At 37.1% G+C, this 19,677-nt stretch overlaps 1 protein-coding gene and 1 long non-coding RNA gene across 5 annotated transcripts in view; one reads left to right on the top strand and one right to left on the bottom strand.

The window, feature by feature from the left end:
• LOC106832303 (uncharacterized) overlaps nucleotides 1-19,677 on the top strand; it is a 387,667-nt gene that overhangs the window by 190,949 nt on the left and 177,041 nt on the right. The gene's annotated exons all lie outside the window — the stretch shown is intronic.
• EFEMP1 (EGF containing fibulin extracellular matrix protein 1) overlaps nucleotides 1-19,677 on the bottom strand; it is a 58,603-nt gene that overhangs the window by 12,047 nt on the left and 26,879 nt on the right. For all 3 annotated transcript variants that reach the window (XM_014843026.3, XM_014843027.3, XM_070512078.1), the window contains exons 5-6: nucleotides 5,830-5,952; nucleotides 871-990 (exon numbers count right to left, since the gene is read on the bottom strand). In XM_014843026.3, the coding sequence (XP_014698512.3) occupies nucleotides 871-990; nucleotides 5,830-5,952 (243 nt within the window). The remainder of the gene's footprint in view (nucleotides 1-870; nucleotides 991-5,829; nucleotides 5,953-19,677) is intronic.

The following is a 19,677-nucleotide window of genomic DNA, read 5'->3' as shown; positions in this document are numbered from 1 at the left end:
TGCCCTGCAGAAGCTCATTGGAGAACATCCATTCAGGTTTCATATTTGTTGGAACAACTTCACATATCTGTCATATACTTCTTTTAGAAATACCAGAGTATTTTTTTTCTGGGAACAACAGTTTGGTGTTTGATGAATCTTTCCAAAAGAATTTAATGATTCTAATAAATATACATTCCAGTATCTATTTTCTTTTATTGTTGTTCAGATGCAAAATGCCAAGTCTATAAATAATTGATATAAGACACTCATACTGATATTGTCTCTCAGCATGCTGTAGTGAAGATTTATCTGTGCTATTTATTACTTTTTAAATGGGCTCTGTTAAATTCCATTACAATTATAACATAAGCCTTTGAGACCCATACAGAGTTTTGCAATGCTCTGAGGCACTGAAAATATTGTGAAAAAGCATTTTTCCTGTGCTAGACGCTTTCCATGTCATGCCAATCTTGAAACTGTGTGCCATGACATTGCATTCTGAAAGGGGAGAAGAAGCATGTAAAAATCAGATGCCCTTTCAGTGGAAAGTTTATGTACTTGAACTTACAGTAACCCCTTTGGCACCTTCAGCATTTATATCACACATTGCTGACTAATTGGTGTGTGTATGTCAATTGATGTATAACTTTTTATTTTTTGATATACCCACAGAGGAGAACTAAAACCAAGGTTAACAAAGTTTTCCACTCACATCTTGATGTATTTTAAGAAACAGATTGGTCATTGTCATTTAAGCTTTCTGCATGAATGTTGATGGAAACTAGTTCGCTCAAGAAAATAGAAAACTGGAAATAGTGCAACATGGCATGAGGTTTACTTTTGTTGAAGACAGAGATCAGTTAGGATGGCAATTCCGAAAAGGCTTACCTACGCAGGTATAGTTGTTTGCTGCCAACTGAAACCCAGGACTGCACTGGCAATAAAATGATCCTGGTGTGTTCACGCATCTTTGATGGCAATATGGAGGAATGGTGCATTCATCTATATCTAGGTTATCAGGCACACACACAAGAAGAACAAAATTATTGACTATCCACTCTCAAGTTCTAAGCAGAAAATTATCTAGGAGATCTTTGTAGAGAAGACCTCATTTTAAAAGTAGTTATTTTTCTTTCTTTTTTTTTATTGGTGAGGAAGCCTGGCCCTGAGTTAACATCTGTTGCCAATCTTCCTCTTTTTGTTTGAGGAAGATTGTTGCTAAGCTAACATCTATGGCAGTCTTCCTCTATTTTGTATGTGAGATGCCGCCACAGCATGGCTTGATGAGCAGTGCACAGGTCTGCGTCCGGGATCCAAACATGTGAAACCCGGGCTGCTGAAGTGGAGTGTGCAAACTTAACCACTATGCCACTGGGTTGGCTCCTCTTCTTTTTTTTCAAATTAAGATATGTGTGTTTTAAATATACTTTGGTCTGCATTCTGCAGTTAAGTGAGATGTTAAGAATAAAGATTTCATAAACCTGATTGGGTGAGTTGAAATTTAAAGACAGAAAAGTAATTAAAACTATTTCACATATACATGAGAATATTCAGTTTGGGAATCTAAAGCTTATTTATAATGACAGAACTAAAAAAGAACTATGGAAGAACTGAATGATGTAGCATAAAACTAAGAGAAAGGAGGTGTGGGCTGCTGTTCAGCTGGTGACTTTGGTGAAGCTACTTAAAAGTTCAGTATGTTGATTTTTTCTTCTGTAAAATGTAGACAGTAATCCTTGCTATGTGTATCTTATGAAGTTTCTGTGAGAATCAAATGGACGAACACTGTGGAAGGAATAGGATGCTGAACAAGTTACCTCTTGACAGTGCTCTTCTGACACATTGATGAAGCATTCCAGCCCGTGTCCTTCTCATATAAATATTTCCAACTATAAAACGCTCAATTGAGAACTTGCAGGGTAGGATTAACATCTTAGAAGCATAATAAAATTTCATTAATTCATAACTCTACACTTTGTGACAACTCCAACATGGCATGCGTAATTTGAAATAATTGCATGTATAATGTAAGACAGTGTAATGATACTATCTTATGGTAAAAAAGGAAAAGAAAACAAAACTTTATGCTGAGCTCTTCTGGTACGTTCATAATTAAAAGTGTGGGAGGCAGTGTGCTCAAGTGGCCTCAGGGTAACTGAGTTTGAATCTTTGATCTGCCAGTTACTAGCTTGGTCTTAACCTCTCAGAGCTTCCAGTTCCTTTTCTGTAAATAATAATACAACAATGTGGTGGACTTGTTTGGAGGATTACATAGGCAAACTTCCTTGAACAAAACAGGTAAAAGTAAATGGGAGCTATTTTTAATAAGCTGCAAAATACATTTGATTTAACTTGAATATGGTTATGTGTCACTTAACGACAGGGATATGTTCTGAGAAATGCGTCACTAGGTGATTTCGTTGTGTCAACATTATAGAGTATACTGAAAGGGAACAAAATTTGCCACCCCAAAATGTATCTCTTTGATGAGAGGATTATTTTAGGCTGATTATTTTTAAGAAACAAAAGACTCAGAAAGTTTTTCTTATTACCTCTCCTTTAACCGCCTAAAAGAATTCAAAGAAAAAAACCTGTCTCAGAAAACGGGCTATCATCTTAGCATAATATGAACAAGGTAATAGAAAGGGAGGAACCTAGAAAAGCCTGTTTGTTGGGCTTCCCTCTGTGTTCTTCTGTTTCTGTGCAGCCAAACATTTGTTTTCCAAACGTTTACTCCTTTTTACCTTCTTGTGAATTGCCTTCCTTCTTTTTGAAGTCCCTGACTTTCCCCATCCCAACATCTTCTTTTGTCTTTAGCTGAGGATGGTATTTAAGGTGAAAGCTTTGGCCATTTTGGTGAGCAACTCAGATTTCCTGGGTTTTTCCCATGTGTATACATTATTAAACTTTTGTTTGTTTTTCTCCTGTTAATCTGTCTCATGTCAATTTAATTCTTAGACTGGCCAGAGAAACCTAGAAGGGTAGAAGAAAATTTCTTCCTCCTCTTCAGTACTTACACAAACCTAGATGGTGTAGCCTACTACACACCTAAGCTATATGGTACTAATCTTATGGGACCACTGTTGTATATGTGATATATCATTGACTGAAATGTTGTTATGTGGCACATGACTGTATTGAAATAAACAATGACAATATTCACATAGCTTCCCCCCTCATTTATTTAGGAGTCTGCTCAAATGTCACCTCAGGGAGGCTATCTCTGTCCCTTCATATAATAGCATCTTCTGCCCTGTCTATCCCCTCATCTTGCTTTGTATTTCTTTGTAGCCATTGACACTCCTTGACATTGTGTTATGTGTTTGTTTGCTTCTTGTCTGTCTCCCTCACTATAATGCATTCCAAATAAGACCTGTCTCCTCCTCTTGAGGTGGAGGTAGAGTATTTTTTTGTCAATTCACTGCTGTATGCTTAATATCTGAAACAGAGCCTGGCATAGTGGGTGCTCAATAAGCATTAGTTGAATGAATGGAAACTTCATATTAATTAAGAGCAATTTTAGCATGGTTCTTCCTACTACCAAGTATTACAGCCAGGTGTCAGTATCAATAGCTAATTTGTATAAATGTTACTTTCTAATAGCTCTATAAGGGCCATGATTCTGTAAATCTGTTGGTTCACCATGATAACCCAGCACCTAGAGCAGTGCCTGGCACACAGTCAGCCTTCAATAAATATTTAATGAAAAAGTGATACATTCTACCCCTGTCAAGTATGGAAGATGGGCATGAAAACGAATTACTGCATGGAATGATAAGATCGACAATAGAAAGGTGTATAAAGGGCAAAGGGAGCACTGTACTACTCAGAATGTGGCTTGCTGGGGCCGGCCCAGTGGTGCAGCAGCTAAGTGTGCATGTTCCGCTTCAGCCGACCGGGGTTCACTGGTTCAGATCCCGGGTGTGGACATGGCACAGCTTGACAAGCCATGCTGTGGTAGGCATCCCACAGGTAAAGTAGAGGAAGGTGGGCACAGATGTTAGCTCAGGGCCAGTCTTCCTCAGCAAAAAGGGGAGGATTGGCGGCAGATGTTAGCTCAGGGCTAATCTTCCTCAAAAATTAAAAAAAAAAAAGAATGTGGCTTGCTGACCACTGCTGGTCCATGGACTATTTGGACCAGTCTGCAATGAATAAGTATAGAAATTGACAGTATGTGTTTAGGAATAGCAATTTGGTGTCACTGGAATATTTTTATCGTACTTTACAAAAGAATTGATCTGCAACAGATTGGAAATTTACAAAAAGGATCCATCAAAGTTTGAGAAGTACTGAGATGAAGGAGGGAGTGACTAATTATATTGGGGTAAATCATGGAAGACTTCCCAGAGGAAGTGCCCCCTGAGCTGGGATTTGAAAGTTGAATAGAAGTTTGCTAGGAGTGCATGTTCCTGGTGCCAAAAGAGCTCATATAGAAGCACCAAAGTATGACAGTGTGATGTATGTGGAGAACTATAACTAGTGGGATAAAGCTGGAGTGTAATTTTATATGGGGAGAGGGGTCTTCATGCAACAGAGCTGGGCAAAGATCAAATTAAGGAAGACCTTATATGTTCTGTTGAGAATTGGTTCTATTGGTGAGGGAAATAACAGGGAAACCACATGATTAGATCCGAAAGGCTCTATCCATATATTCCATTCTCTTTGATTCTTTCCACAGTAGGTTGGGTTAGTTTTTTTTCTGGACTTTTTATTCCCTCAATTATTTACTTTCCTGACTGATACAGGGGCAAAACTTTGGTGCCTGTGGAGTTTTCCACACAATCTTCTCCTAAATCACAGCTTCAGTCACTGCAAACCCCTGGCCTTCCTTGGAGGCTGGGCACTAACCCCAGCATCTAGGCGCAGACCTGTGTCAGGCAGAACTGACCTGGGGCCCATGAGGAGCTCAGTGTAGACATCCTGATGTCAAGGACTTTTTACTGATCTATGGTATGAGGTGTTATGTAAATCAGTGGACAGAAGGAGTCAATTAGAGGATTTCATGCCTAGTGCTGGGCATCATGATTGAGCCAAGAACACTTTAGATTACTACTTATTTGCCCGTCAGCGTCCCCATACCATGTTCTTTCAGTTATTCAAAAAAAAAAAAAAAACACACAGAGCATCTATTTGGCAGGCACTCTTCAGGGACTGGGGAGACAGCAGTGACACAAACCAGACCTGGCCCCTGCCCTCAGGGAGCTCAAGTAGAGCTCTCAAGTAGAGGCACATGCTGCACTTAGGGTTGCAGTCCTAGCACTGCACCAGCTGGCAACATAAATTCTAGTCTATTAGCTCATTACCTAATGATAGCACACAGCTCTTCAGCCCAAGACCAGGTACTGTTCTAAGCATTCTCACACAGAGCTCCTGAGGTAGGGGCTAGTATTATCTCCATAGTGAGACGGAGAATTTAAATAACTTGCCCAAGGCCTCAAAGTGAGTTAGGGATGGAGCTGGGATTTGAACCTCACCATTTGCCCTATAAACTATGCTATGCTATGAACAAGTGAATGAAGACCATTTCATTGGTGTTTTAGTGCTATGGCCCCCAAATAGCTAATTTAAAATTATTTTCTTGGTTGCTTTTGTGGTCCCATTCATACCCCAAATTTCTGCTTTTGCTTAGTCTAACATGTAACCAACACTTTATATCCAGAATATGCTCAACATTTAAGGTTAGTTCTTTCTCATTAATGTGGAAAATGGATTGGTAGTCCATGAAAGAATAAGCTGTTGTTAGCTATTATTCTTCAAATAAATGTGATGGCTTTGTTTTGATTGCCTGAGGTTTAAACAATTAAGATGCTCAAGATAGGACTTTGCTTACTGCACTGTTGTACTTACCTACACACTGCTCTCCTCGCTTCTGATACCCCGGAGGGCACTGACAGGCAAAGGAACCTCGTAAGTTGATGCACACTTGGTCGGCTCTACAGTTGTGTGTCCCTGCAGTGCACTCATCTATGTCTGTTAAAGACATGCAGCAAAGAAGGAGTTTGAGTCGGTTGTGAAGATGTTATTTCCTCTGTTTTGCTGTCATACTTTTCTTAAAGAAACTAAGTTTTTACTTTATTCTTAAAACATTATAATATTGATATATTGAAAATGTTTTAAATTATAAATTATTTCAAGTTTGGGGAAGTAATTTCATAGATACCAGTGTGTACCACTCAGATTTAACAAATGCTAATATTTTGCTATGCTTGCCTCAGATCATTTTATTTTGTTAAGAAATGAAACATCTGAGATATAGCTGAAGCCTTACTCTATCCTCATCCCTTTACCACGTTCCACTAACCCAGAGGGACGAATCTTTCCGTGAGATGTTTTTATATTTCTGTTATACAGATATGCACCCATTAGAATATACAGTATTGTTTTGTTTTAAAATGTAAATAAATTGTATGATATTTGCTTTTTCACCCAGTATGTCACATTTGAGATAATTTCTATTGGCAAATCTCTAAAAATCTGCCTAATAACTGGGTATAAATCAAACTTTAATGTTATGCATTCCTTATTGCTGTTCTTTTTCCCTTTTTTTTTTGCAAACTTTTGCATTACTTTAGTGTAATATGAATGTATAAACCTTTCATTGCAAATTTCAAAATGCGAAGGATTCAGTTTGATCATAATCCTCCAGGAGAGAGAATCTGGTATAGTTTAAAGTACATATTTTCCCAAAGCATTTCATTTCTGGGGATAATTTACTAACTGTGCCTTAAGGAGTAGGTAGATTATAGTTCTAGAAAAGCAAAAAATGCTCAGTCATAATTTAATGAACCTGTTATAACAAATTTGTTTGGGATCAAAATCTGATGTGAATCTGTATGTGTGCATTCATATTACAGTAATTTATAAGTGAAATTTAATTTTGCCCTATCTACACCACCTTTGCATTCATTCAGATCTCGCATATTATGAAGTTAAATAGCACAGATGAAAGGATTATGTATTCTGGCATTCTTCAACAACTGAAGACACTAAGCTTTGTTCAAAAATATCATAAAACTCGTAATTCGTAGATGAGAAATTTTGCATAAAACTGAGGAAGGCTTAGAGGGCCTTTGATCATCACTGTGGTAGACCCACAGTGGTGCTTTGGAAGATATAATGGGCCAAGAATCAATAGAAAAAATGAGCCATTAGAATTTATTCAGTTCCTGCCTTCCCTTTAAGAAGCTCAGAGAGCAGCGGCTCCTGGTGTCTTGCCTTTCATCTTTCTATATTCCCAAGAAGAATTGCTGCACTTACACTACCGAGTGTAACAATGTAGGAAGTTGTTCTCAGATATCGGCTTCCAATTAGCTGTGTGTGGAAATGATAAGAGGCATTCTTTCCAAAAGAAAGAGGGAGGGAAGATGAAAAATACTCTAGGGACGTATGGCTGTTTATTGGATGATAACCTATAAAAGCATCTATTACATAATTCTTTGAACCTGGTTTTAAAGTTGTGGTGAATTTTTTTGTCATTGCTTTTTATTTTTTGTTTTGAAATCTATTAATATTATTTTCAAATCAGTAGTTATAACTGTCCATTTTAGGTACTATGAAAAGGTGCAGTCATCTTGCTTTAAAATTATCTGCTCTTTTTTTGGTCTTTTATTATTTTCTCATATACGCTTGATGAAAACATTTCTACTGGGGTTTCTTTCAGAGTTTTATGACTCGCTAATGCAGAAATGACAACAGAATTCCTATTGTTTTATGTCAAGAACATTTGCCAGCATTTGCGGTGATAACAGCCCTGAGAGATATGGCAATGTGAGATTCAGATGTGGCAAGTTTCCTCAGTACATGCTGGCGGAAGATCAAGGGCGCAGGCTGGCTGCTGCATTTTCTAAGGGAGGCCTCACCAGTGAGTGCGGCTTTTCTTCCCGAGACATCTCTCTGCAAACTGCCTCCACCCCATTGCATTCCTGATGTCCTACAATTTCCTTCCTACTTTCTTGTCGTTCAATTCTAAGTCGCTTTGAAAAATAAGCTAACATTTCCAGTGAAATTAATATATCATTAAATAGATTCTAAACATGAAAACCATGCTACCTGGATCTACTCCTTCTTAAGAACCAGCTACATTTACTTTTTGAGAAAGATTATTTAATTAAAATATTAGATGAGTTAGAGTAATTTAATAAAAATAAACAAAAAATAAAATACCACTGCCTCCATTGCTGCTATATTCTTTCCATTTCTCTATCAAAAAACAATCTAAACTGTAATAGGACTCACCTCACCTAGAATGATGTTTTTTATACACTTTCTTCTACTTTATACACTTTCTTCTACTTACCTAGACTCACTTATTTTTAATTCTTTCTGATGGGAAACCTCCTGAAATTCAATAAAACACAGTTGCGTGAAATCCTCTTTCAAGAAATTATTCCAAAGGAGTTGAGTGCATGCTTCATCGTATGCCTTGAGCTGGATCTACTAGTAAATGAACTGACTATATTTTGATTTATGGCTTTTCTGACTCGAGTTTAGAATATTTATCCTCTCCTTTGCCCTTAGCAGCTTATCTAATGCTGAAGGATATATAGATAGACTGAATTTCTTTGAACTATCTTCAATTATACCATCAATTTTATTAGTTTATTTAAATACACAATTTTATTATTTTGAAAGTGTGCTTTGAGATCCTTTTTTTACATTTATTTTTATTATTTATTTATTTATTTTTTTGAGGAAGATTAGCCCTGAGCTAACATCTGCCACCAATCCTCCTCTTTTTTTTGCTGAGGAAGACTGGCCCTGAGCTAACATCTGTGCCCATCTTCCTCTACTTTATATGAGGATGCATGCCGCAGCATGGCTTGACAAGCAGTGTGTAGGTCCGCACCCAGGATCCAAACCAGTGAACCCCAGGCCGCTGAAGCGGATCATGTGAACTTAACTGCTGTGACATGGGGTCAGCCCCTTGAGATAGTATTATTACTTATTCATATGTCTATAGAAAGTCATATAAGAATTGTTATACATTGTTAAACGTTTGTATGCTTGTTTTTTTCTACTTGTATGCATTTATATTTCTCTTAAATATCAGCAAGTTCAATGTGATAAGAAAATCACTAAAGTATACAACTATGTCAGAAACTCAGAGCAGAATATCCATCCCTGTGCAGATGCACCAGAAGACCTAGCTCTCCCAGGTGTGTTTATGAAAGCCCTCTGTGGTGGGAATATCTGTACTGGTCAAAGAAATGCTTTATTCATAAGGGAAATTACTTAGGTCAGTCATGATTTTCCTGAGAATCTAGGAAAAAGTACTCTGGGGAGAGGAGTTTTTGTTTTGTTTTTAAACTGTCTATAAGTTACCTGTGACAGTTACGCTCACTAGGTCCTCTAGGCAGTCAGTTAACACACTCCCTGGGCCCTGGACCCAAGCTCCATGAGGATGGGGTCTATGATTTACTTCTTCCTATATTCCCAGCACCTAGCAGAGTATATGAAACATGATAGGTTTTCAACAAATATTTGTTCAATAAATAGATGAATGAATCATGATTGTTTGCTGAGAACTGATACCTAGAGTTTAAGGGAAGCAGGATCAGTGTTTTATCTCACGGAACTAAACATTTACAAGGCAGAGTAACAGGCAAGATGTAAGAAACATGGCAAAACCAGTAAGACGTCAGCAAAAGGAAATGGATAGAAAGCAATGGAGTTGGGAAGTTCAGAAGATAGGGGGAATAAGGCAGCATCAGAGGTGGGAGGCCCAGGAAGGTTTGCCTGAGGAGGTGAGTTTTGAACTGAATTTTGAAGAAGGTGAGGTACATGGATTGGAAGAAATAGGAGGCTATTTCTAGGCAGAAGACAAGTCACATTAGGAAACAATGATAAGACAAAAGTGGTTTGCATGAGAATTGCAGACAGCTGGAATCAGCATGGAGGGGCCTCCCTCATGTGTATGAGGAGCCTGGTGCAGTGCCTGGTTGAAAGCGCTCATAAAATGGTAGCTCAAGTTATGAGCAAAATTCAGGGCCTTAAAGGTGGGATTCAAGTTTGGATTGAACACCACAGGGAGCAGCTCTGAACTATGTAGACATAGCCTAATGTAAACATTACCAAAGAACAAAATAATAGAATGTGCTTCCTAAAATATCACAACACGTAAATCAACTCATATTTCATCATTCTAAGGAGTTAAGAATAGCTAATGGCAATATTTGGTGATTCCCTCATTTTTCAAAAATGTGCCCACATTCTCCCTCCTAGTGATTTATACTATTGTAGGTCCCTCTCTTGCTGATTTTGGCACCATCATTGCTTTAAATAATCCAGTCTGATCTTCGCTCAGCTCTCACTCCTAGCCTCTTTATCACACTGACCCCCAGTCTATGGAACTGCATATTTGGTTTTTCTCTCAAAGTTAATGGAGGCAACTGTGTCCACATCTTTGTGGTGTCCATTAAGTCCCTGCTTAGGCCCTCATTCGCTATGTTTTTGGCTCCTTCCCTTCAGTCTGACTCATATTTCCCAAACCCCTGACTCATGCTGCTTTCTCTCTCTTATGCAACATTTTAATCTCTGCAATGTTCTTTCCATAATTTGATAACTTACCACGACATGGAGTCACTTCAGTGTATTTTCATGAGCAAAAACTTTCTGTACCTTAAATGCTGTCGATTATCACTTAGACTTTTCTAATTTGTGCTGCTTTAGGTTTAAGGAATAATCAGAACTACTTTGGAATAAGCCACCATCGACCAGTAATACGAATGCACTGAAATAGGGGGAAGAGGATTCAAATTATTTTGATTCTGTCACAGCCTATGTGACCTCTGTCAGAGCCATGGTATCAATTCTTTTTCTCTCTGTTTCTCCATCTGTAAAACAGACTGTCTATCTTTAATGATAATGCACAGATTTAAAAAAGTGTTCAGAAACATCAAAATATATCTTTTTGTTTCCAGATCGCAAAACCCTTAGAATAAAATAACAACATCTTTACTAGTTCTGTGTGGGACACTGTGTATGCCTTGTAAATATTATTTGATGGTGCTGTCCTCTGAAATCCTGTGATTAAAGAAAAGGCAGTGGTTAAATTCAAGTTGCTGCTATGTGGATTTAAGACTTATTTGTATCTTCCCCAACTATACTGATTTAATCTCATAAATGGAGTAAAGTAGGGGGAAAAAAAGTCAAACATTTGTGTTTGCTGTAAGGAGGAGCTGCTTTACTCCTGGTCTCTTGCTTTCCTTTTCTTTTGTTCTTGCTTTTTTTCCCTTCACATTCTTAACGATTTGGATAGATACCCATCTGCTCAGAATGATTGGTCCTAGTGCCTTCTAGTGAAGGCCAATAAATTAGTTTCCAGCAAAGTAATTTTTCTCCTTATTTTATGAAGCTTTAAATAAAAGGGACTCACTGGATGAAGATCTTACAGTTATTTTGGATATTCATCCTACTTTTCAATATAATCCTGGAAGGTAGGAATTATTTCAGCAAGAGCTGAGGGCGTTCCTGTCTTACTACTGCTGCATCCATTAATGGCTATTGATAATGATAATCTGAGTAATCATGACATTAAATTATGTTGATTGAAATCTGATTAAGAAGAAAGTGTGTAACTTTCTATATAAGTTAAGTTTATATAACTTCATATAGAAATTTGTTAAAATTCTAAAATTCATTGGTGTAAAAAAAGGTAAATGCTTTGCAATATTTATACTTCTCCTATTGGATTAGAAAATCAGATCTACAAGCTTCTGATTTAATCCTAATCATGCCCTGTGGAATAAGTGGTCGCATCATCCATAATTTATGCATGAGGCAGGAGGATGTCATTGAAATGTAGATTGGTGAGGTGACCTGCCCAAGGTCACACAGAACAGAGATTCAAACCCAAGATTTCCATTTTGCCTCTGCAATTTAGGTCTCCAGAAAGACTTATTTCCTAAGAGTTCTGGATAACAGAAGTTTTACTGTAGTTGTATATATATATTTAATTTTTCTTAGAATTAAAGAGAGTGTTGTTAATCTGTAGCGCCTTGATTCCTCCCTTATGTCTTTCTTCTACATTAGAATAACATTCATAGCTCTCCAAGTCTTCTGTTTCCCTCCCTAGTCCTTAGCCAATTATCAACAATTTTTGTCAAAGACTTTCTATTTCCCTTGCTGCTTCTTTCATAGTACTGGAATCAGATTTATCTGGGCTAAACGCCCAGTTCTAGTTAGCTTTTCACCCTTCTGAAATTATCAGCTAGAATTCACCCAAGCTAAGCAGTTCTAGTGAAGAAAATAAATACTGATATTAAGTAACAAAAGAGAACTGTCTTCATCGATGGCCAGCAGTAGATTTATAGTTCTAGATTCTTATCTGTTCTGGCAAAACAGATTGTTAATAATTTGGTGTGCTTTAAATGATAAACAAAAATATCACCAAAATCAACAAATATTAGCCTCCCTGATAGTTCATTTCTTTCTTTTAGGAGTGGAGAAGTGGAGAATCAAGTGTCTTTGGCATTGCACTGTGTTCTATTAGAACTTTGAAACATGCTGTTTCCATATGGAAAAACCATGCTACATGTACTTAGAGTTGATTTTCCAGCAATGATGATGGATTTACACTACAAATCAATCCTCTCTCACCCAGTCTCCTCTGTGGCTAGTGGTGTTCATTTGCAAGATGATTGGATTAGGTTAGACATATAGTTCATGAACATGGGGGAGAAAAACCAACTGGTGCATGTGAACAATCAACTCCTGACTCATCTGTACTATACACAAACCAAATGAACAGGTCGGTCATAGGCTAAAACAGGACAAGAAAAGAAACAAAGGCCCTAATTCTCATTTTCAGCCCTTTTTTGCACACTGGCAAAATGAGCGTTATTGCTTTTAGAATCTTAAGAAAAAACATTATCTACTGATAAATGATTGTTAATTGTCAAGGGTGTTCTTCAACATCTCTGTGAATATGTCATACCCAGCTAAACTCCCTTTTTTTCTTCTTAAACTTAACTATCCATTAAAAAATTGAGAAAAGATGACCCTGGTATTTGGAATTATATTACACCCAATCATCAATCTACAACCTTGTGGAGGTAAAACTTTATTTTGAAACAAGCAGCACCATCACTCTTTGCTCTAGGGTAGCTCAGTACCAGGAATTAAAGACCCTCCGTGTGAAAGTTCAAGCCCATCCCGTACAAGCTGGGGACCTGCCTCATGCTGGATGGCTTTTTGAAGAATTATGATCCCATCTTAGGGGATGCCTTTGCAGTAGTGTATCAGTTGTGTTTTCCTAGTGCCCTAGAGCTTCACCTTGCCCCTCCCACCTACCTCCCATCCCCAGCACCAGATTAAATCCTTGGAGAGTGAGGAACTAAATGGAGACTAACTACATTCAACTCAGTCCACGCTGCCCTGCCTGAGCACTGTGATTTGATTCCTGGCCCCCCTCCCTGAGTCCTCACAGCCAGATTAGTCAGTCTCCATAGCCCAAAGCACACACATTCCTGGCTTATTCCTTTAGGCCAATCTTCACTTGAAGTCGCATAAGCCCCTGGCTATGGCAATGCCAATTATAACAAGCATGGCTTGGTGACCTCATAATTGTATGAGACCACTCTCATTATACTTGTTGTTCATTCAATAGTAAACAGCTTTCGTGCCCACTATATTGAGGCTTACTACTAAATTTGCTGAGTGTAATTTGGCAATACTTCCCCAAATCATCAACTGCTTAAGGCTTTTAAATAAAGTATACCTTTGTGCCTCTTGCCTTCAGAGCATGTTACCTTCTTGTGTGTATTTTCCTAACCATTTCATTACAATTTACTTATGATGTTTCTGTACAATGTTTCCCCATATGCCTCAGGGCCCTTATGTTTTTCTGAATTCCAAATGGAGCAGAGAGGTAGGATTGGGGGGGGCGGGCTGACTCACCAAATTTGCACTAAATTCCTTTTTCTTTTCTCTTTTTGATTCAAAATTCCAGCACAATGAAAAGCAATGAAAGGATAAATATGTGGGTAAATCTAAATAAATACTGACTGTATAAAACAATAATAGTAAGGTCTTTGGGGATTTATAAAATATTTAGAATTAAAACACATGAGAGTGATAGCACATAGGTTGGCAGGAAAGTAAATGGAGTTTAAGTATTTTAAGGTCCTTGCATAGTCTGGGAAGAGGTACAAATATTAATTTATTTTAGACTTTGATAAGTCAAGGATGCATGTTAAAGTAATCCCTAGAGAAAAACAATCAAAGAATAGTAAAAGAGTATAAAACTACAAAGTTAATACAGGAGATGAAATAATACAAAATAGTTCATCATTTTAGAGAGAAGGCAAGAAAGGAAAGAAAGGGAAACTAAAATGTGCTGAAAAAATAGAGGCAAATAGTAAAATGGTAGTTTAAACCTAAACATATCAATAGTTACATTAAATGTAAGTGGATTAAATGCTCTTATTGAAAACCAAAAATTCAGATTGATTAAAAAAACAAAACGGGAATCTGCTGTTTCAAGAAAAACAATTTAAATATAGGAACACAGATACATTGAAGAAAAAAGATGGAAAAAATAACGATGCAAACACTAACCAAAAGAAAGTTGGCTTTTCAATATTAACATCAGACAAAGTTGACTCTAAGGGAAAAAAGAGTACTAGAGAATAAGAAGTAATACTATGTACTGATAAAAGTTTTAGTTCATCAGGAAAATGTAGAAATTCTAAATTTAACTGAATTTAATCACTTAGCTTCAATACAGATAATGCAAAAATGGATAAAACTAAAGGGAAAAATGAATAAACATAATTACAGTAAGAGATTTTAACATACCTCTCCCAGTAACTAAAAGAATAGGCATACATTTTCAGAAATGAATAGAAAATATAAATAACATGATTAAAAACTTTGATCTAATTGATATATACTAATTGATAACACTGTACAAAATACGTAACCTTTTGAAGTAATAAGGGAACATTAAAAGAAAATTAGTTTATGCTGGCCTTAAGGCAAGTCTAAATAAGTTTCAAAAATTGCAATATACAGATTTTTTTCTCTAACTACAATGCAAATAAGATAGAAACAACAATGATGACAACAAAACTAGAAATCCCCTTCTTTTGGAAAAGGTGTACACTTCAAAAACAACTCATGGTTTAAAGAAGATAACAAAATTGAAATTTGAGACTACTTTAAACTGAATGAAAATTAAAATATTACAAATCAAAACTTGTGGGAAAAAATGCCAGCCCATAAGAAGGCGTACAGTCCCTCCTTCTCTCCTTACATCATCCTTACCTTTTTCCCCATTGAGCTCAATTTACAAGAGCAGAAAATATGGATGAGATTTGTATCTGAGGATAGTCTGCTATGGGAGTGGACTTTAGGGTTTTGAAGGGCTGCTTAGGGAAGAAGAAAAAGATCTTGACCATGACTTTCCAAAGGGCAGAACTAGAATAAATGGGTAGAAATTCAAGGAAGGCAGATTTTAGCTCAGTGTAAGGAAAAAAACGTTGTGGTCGTTGGACATTTTAATATATTAGGAAGTAATGAGGTTCCTATCACTGGGAATATGCAAATGGTGCAATGTGAGATCCCGGTAGTGGGTGAGGATGAGACCAGTCATCTGTTTTTAAAAATAGTGTTAAGGTGCTGCCTGCAAATATAGCAGAATGTTAATAATTTTTGAATCTGGATGATGAGTGTTCAATGTTCATTGTATTGTACATTTAAGTTTGAAAATGCTGATAAAAATTTTGAAAAATATATGCTGCATCCACTGTAAGAGAAAGTTGTGAGGGGGGCTGGCCCCGTGGCCGAGTGGTTAAGTTCACGTGCTCCGCTGCAGGCGGCCCAGTGTTTCGTCAGTTTGAATCCTGGGCGCGGACATGGCACTGCTCATCAGACCACGCTGAGGCAGCGTCCCACATGCCACAACTAGAAGAACCCACAACGAAGAATACACAACTATGTACCGGGGGGCTTTGGGGAGAAAAAGGAAAAAATAAAAAAAAGAGAAAGTTGTGAGGAGTCAACAAAATTGAATATCTATACTTTCATTTGACACATGGTATACATACATATATCTTTGTAATTATGACATTTACTTTTATACTTTTATAATTTATCCTCTAATGTCTGAAAAACTTGCTCTATGATAAAATGCAGCAAGGACAGATCTCATCTTAAGTGGTTATTTATTCTCTCCCTCTTCCTTGAGCAAGGAAGCAGTTAAGAAATCCTAGACTTATTATTCCTTGTCCCATATTAAGGATTTTTCAGGAAGGAAGACTCTGAAGTCTTCATCATTTTAAGGCATAGGAATATTCAGTGATGCAAATGTTAAATGTAAGCAACTATCAGCTTGTGCCCAAATCTTTCATGTACCATTAAACCAAGTGAGATTTGACTTGTTGCTTTTGTTCCAAAATGATACTCCAGTTACCATTTTCCTCAAGTTACTCATGAATTATCATTCATACTTGAATTTAATTTGCTGGTAGATTGTGTTTGACATATGTAGGCTGTGGGATTTATCCCCCACTCTGTTAAAACACTTTCAGTGTTTTGAAGCAATGGCATTCAAATAACTCCTGAGTATTAGTTCAAGGAGTACCTAAAGACAATAGGGGACAAAAGAAAATACTGTTCAGTAAGACTACTGACCCTGTGAGTGTTTCAATTCTAAAGACTTCTCAAGCTGGCATATAAAATGGTCTTTAGACTCTTAAATGAGTTTGGGGCATTTTACTTTACATTTCCATTGGAGGCAAAAATACATTTGGACCATATATTCTCTGAGATCTCTTTCATTTTTAAAAATCTGAAATTAAAGCTCACTTTGCTGACTTCCTGAATGTTATTGTAAAAAGTATTCATTTTCCAGCTCTTATCTCTTCTGCCTTCTTTAATTTAGGACGGTGGATCTTGAGAAACCTAAATAACTTGCTCTTGATTTTTGGGGGCCATGATCATAGGTCTCTATTTCTTCTTCTCTTCTTTTTCATTTCTCAGCAGTCACTTCTCCTTCCTTCTAATGTATAGAATCAAAGGAGGGTCTAAAAATGGACTCATCCTTCTGGACAGGATTAAATGGCTCTGGAATGAATAGAAAGTTCTCCTTAATGTTTAAATGCACTACTGTGTACCTGTAAAGTTAGGAATTTAGAGTAGCTTTATGCCTGTTTGGTGGCTTAAACTCTGAAAAAAATCTCATGGGGAAACACCCCGTACACTGTTTCTATGCCTGTGGAGTACAAAGGGAGATGGCCCCACGCCAGTTATGCAGTTGATGTATTACAGGTAGTCACCAAACTCAGTCAGTCCTTAAGAGATTTTCTTGGAATGAATAAACACAGATGAAAAAGAAAAACAGTCTATGTTCTTAGATGTATTATATATACTTAAAATGGTTACTGTATGGAGCACATCCGTGGAGTCTATCATATTCCAAGTTTTCATTTTAGAAGAAAATGGAAAAGTTGAGCAATTCATATTGGTAATTTTAAAATTAGCCTAGAATTATTTTTCCCTAGAAATGTAATAATTTGTTTATGGAAATCTTTAAATGAAAACCTTTGGCTTCAGGCACATATGTGGTTAGTGTGGATGACTGATAGGCTGCCAGACAGGTATAAGGAGGTCACCTGTCAGTGAGTGACCTTCAACTATGGATCTCTTTCCATGGCTTTCAGAATTAGAACAATCATACCATTTTCTCACTGCAGTGTTTTTAAGTTCTAAATTATATTATTTGAGATTGTATCTTTCTTTAGTTGCTTGTGCTAGCTTTTTTTTCTAGCCTTATTATACCAAGAATTTATTATACCAAGAATTAGAGTTTACAGGAGGACTTGTTGATCTTTTTAGAAAGTCTGAGAACTGCAGAAAAGTTTTTTTTATTATGCAACTCGCTGACAGAAAGATATGAAATATGACTGAGACAGAAGAGTGGGTAAGATCACGGGTTTCAGAGTCAAATAGGTCTCAGTTCAAATCCAAGTAACACCATGTTTTAGGTATGTGCCTGGGGAAAGTTATTTAACCTTTCTAAATTTCACTGGCACCATCTGTCAAGTAGGGATAATATCCATTCCATAATGTTATTTTGAGAACTAACTGACATAATACAGACCCCAAATGGTACCTGGTTGACACTAAGTGCCCAATAAAGTGTAGTAAACCTTGTGAAATTACTATAAATTGGTGTACATCAGGTTGGTAGTTCTTTTGTACACAGATGGAAGGAGGAAAGAAAACCGTAGAAAAGTCAGGGCTTTTAATATAATTTTCCATGTACTTGCATGTAATTACACATCCTATGTTTGTTTCCTTGCTCATATTTGAATGTGGTCCATCATAACTGAAATCCAATCAGGAGGAACACCATAGCATTGAATGACTTCACTTCCTTTGGCATATTCCAGATGAATGGATACAAGAACAGGCAAAATCAGCCTTTTAAAGTTATTTCTCATTAGGGAAATTGCAAACATTCAAACAAAAGGGATCTGGCAAAGCAAAAAGAATCTAACATCTTTTGCATTTCATACTATTTTGTGATCTGAAAGGGCAGTTGATGGCTATAGGACCCCTTCTCAGCAATGGAGTGTTAGTGTTTATAAAGCCTACTTAGCAAACATAGTTTTAACTAGAGCTCTAATTAGAACCTATATGTAACTCTGAGAGAGAAATTTTGTGTGAACAAGTTCTAGCTATGAAAAAGATATGAAAATGTAAATTTCAGCAGCAATTTTTATTATAATAATTGTTTTGTCAAGGACACTATGGTCATCATCTTTCAAAGCAGTAATGAAATTATAAATCAGAACTAGAGAACAGATGGGGAATATTTTCAAACGTAGTGGAAATAACTGCACATAAAGTCAGGACAAATATTTCTGGTTGTTTGTTCATAAGAACAAGGCTCAGAGTTAAACTCTAAGATGAAAACATTGGATGCCTGACTTTTCAAATAAGCAGGGCTAAGGGGTCCACAAAACGTAATGGTGACCTACATCATCTGTAGTTAATGAAGTAATGAAGCATCCATTCAATCATATCACACAGGAGAGTGTGATTTGGAGCCAATTTTTGTTTTTTAAATGCTATGCTAGTAATATAGTAAAATCGTGGCATATTAGAAAAATATTCTTTTGGAAAATTAATTTTGGTTTTTTCAAACACCAAATGACCTCCTCGAAATGGTTTCATTATAGCCATAGGTAAATTGTATACGTGTATATGATAAGAGTCCTGTGCACATATTAAGGGTATAACAGAGAGAATTAACAGGAAAATCAAAAGAATTTAAAGCCTGAGGAAGAACTCTATGCTTAAGGTGACAATGTGACAAATCAGCAGGTGGCTAGGCTGACTTCTTTCTCTGTCTTCTTATCCTACCTTTCTCCATCCTGCATTTCTGACTCCTTCCTATTTAAATATTTGATTTTCCATTTGCCCTTTCTCTATTTCACTCTGATTGGACAGACCATTCTTTTAACTTGACAGCTCTGACTGCTGCCACATCCAAGGTAGTATGAGGGCCATCTCCTACTGGTCTGTAGACCTTGGGCACTGCTGCTTCAGCATTCGTTTGTGAATGCTGTTTCCCTGGCCCAGCAGTGTGGCTCTTCAGGGCACCCCTTGGGAGCTCAGCAGGGCCATCTTCATCTCCTCAGTGATGGTGGGCTGCTGTCCAGGCCCCCAAGACTCCAACATATGCTAGCT

This window comes from Equus asinus, chromosome 6 (genome assembly GCF_041296235.1).
Source record: "Equus asinus isolate D_3611 breed Donkey chromosome 6, EquAss-T2T_v2, whole genome shotgun sequence".
In the NCBI taxonomy this organism is placed as follows: Eukaryota; Metazoa; Chordata; class Mammalia; order Perissodactyla; family Equidae; genus Equus; species Equus asinus.
The sequence above is the reverse complement of the archived record's forward strand: the minus strand, read 5'-3'. Positions and strand labels throughout refer to the sequence as shown.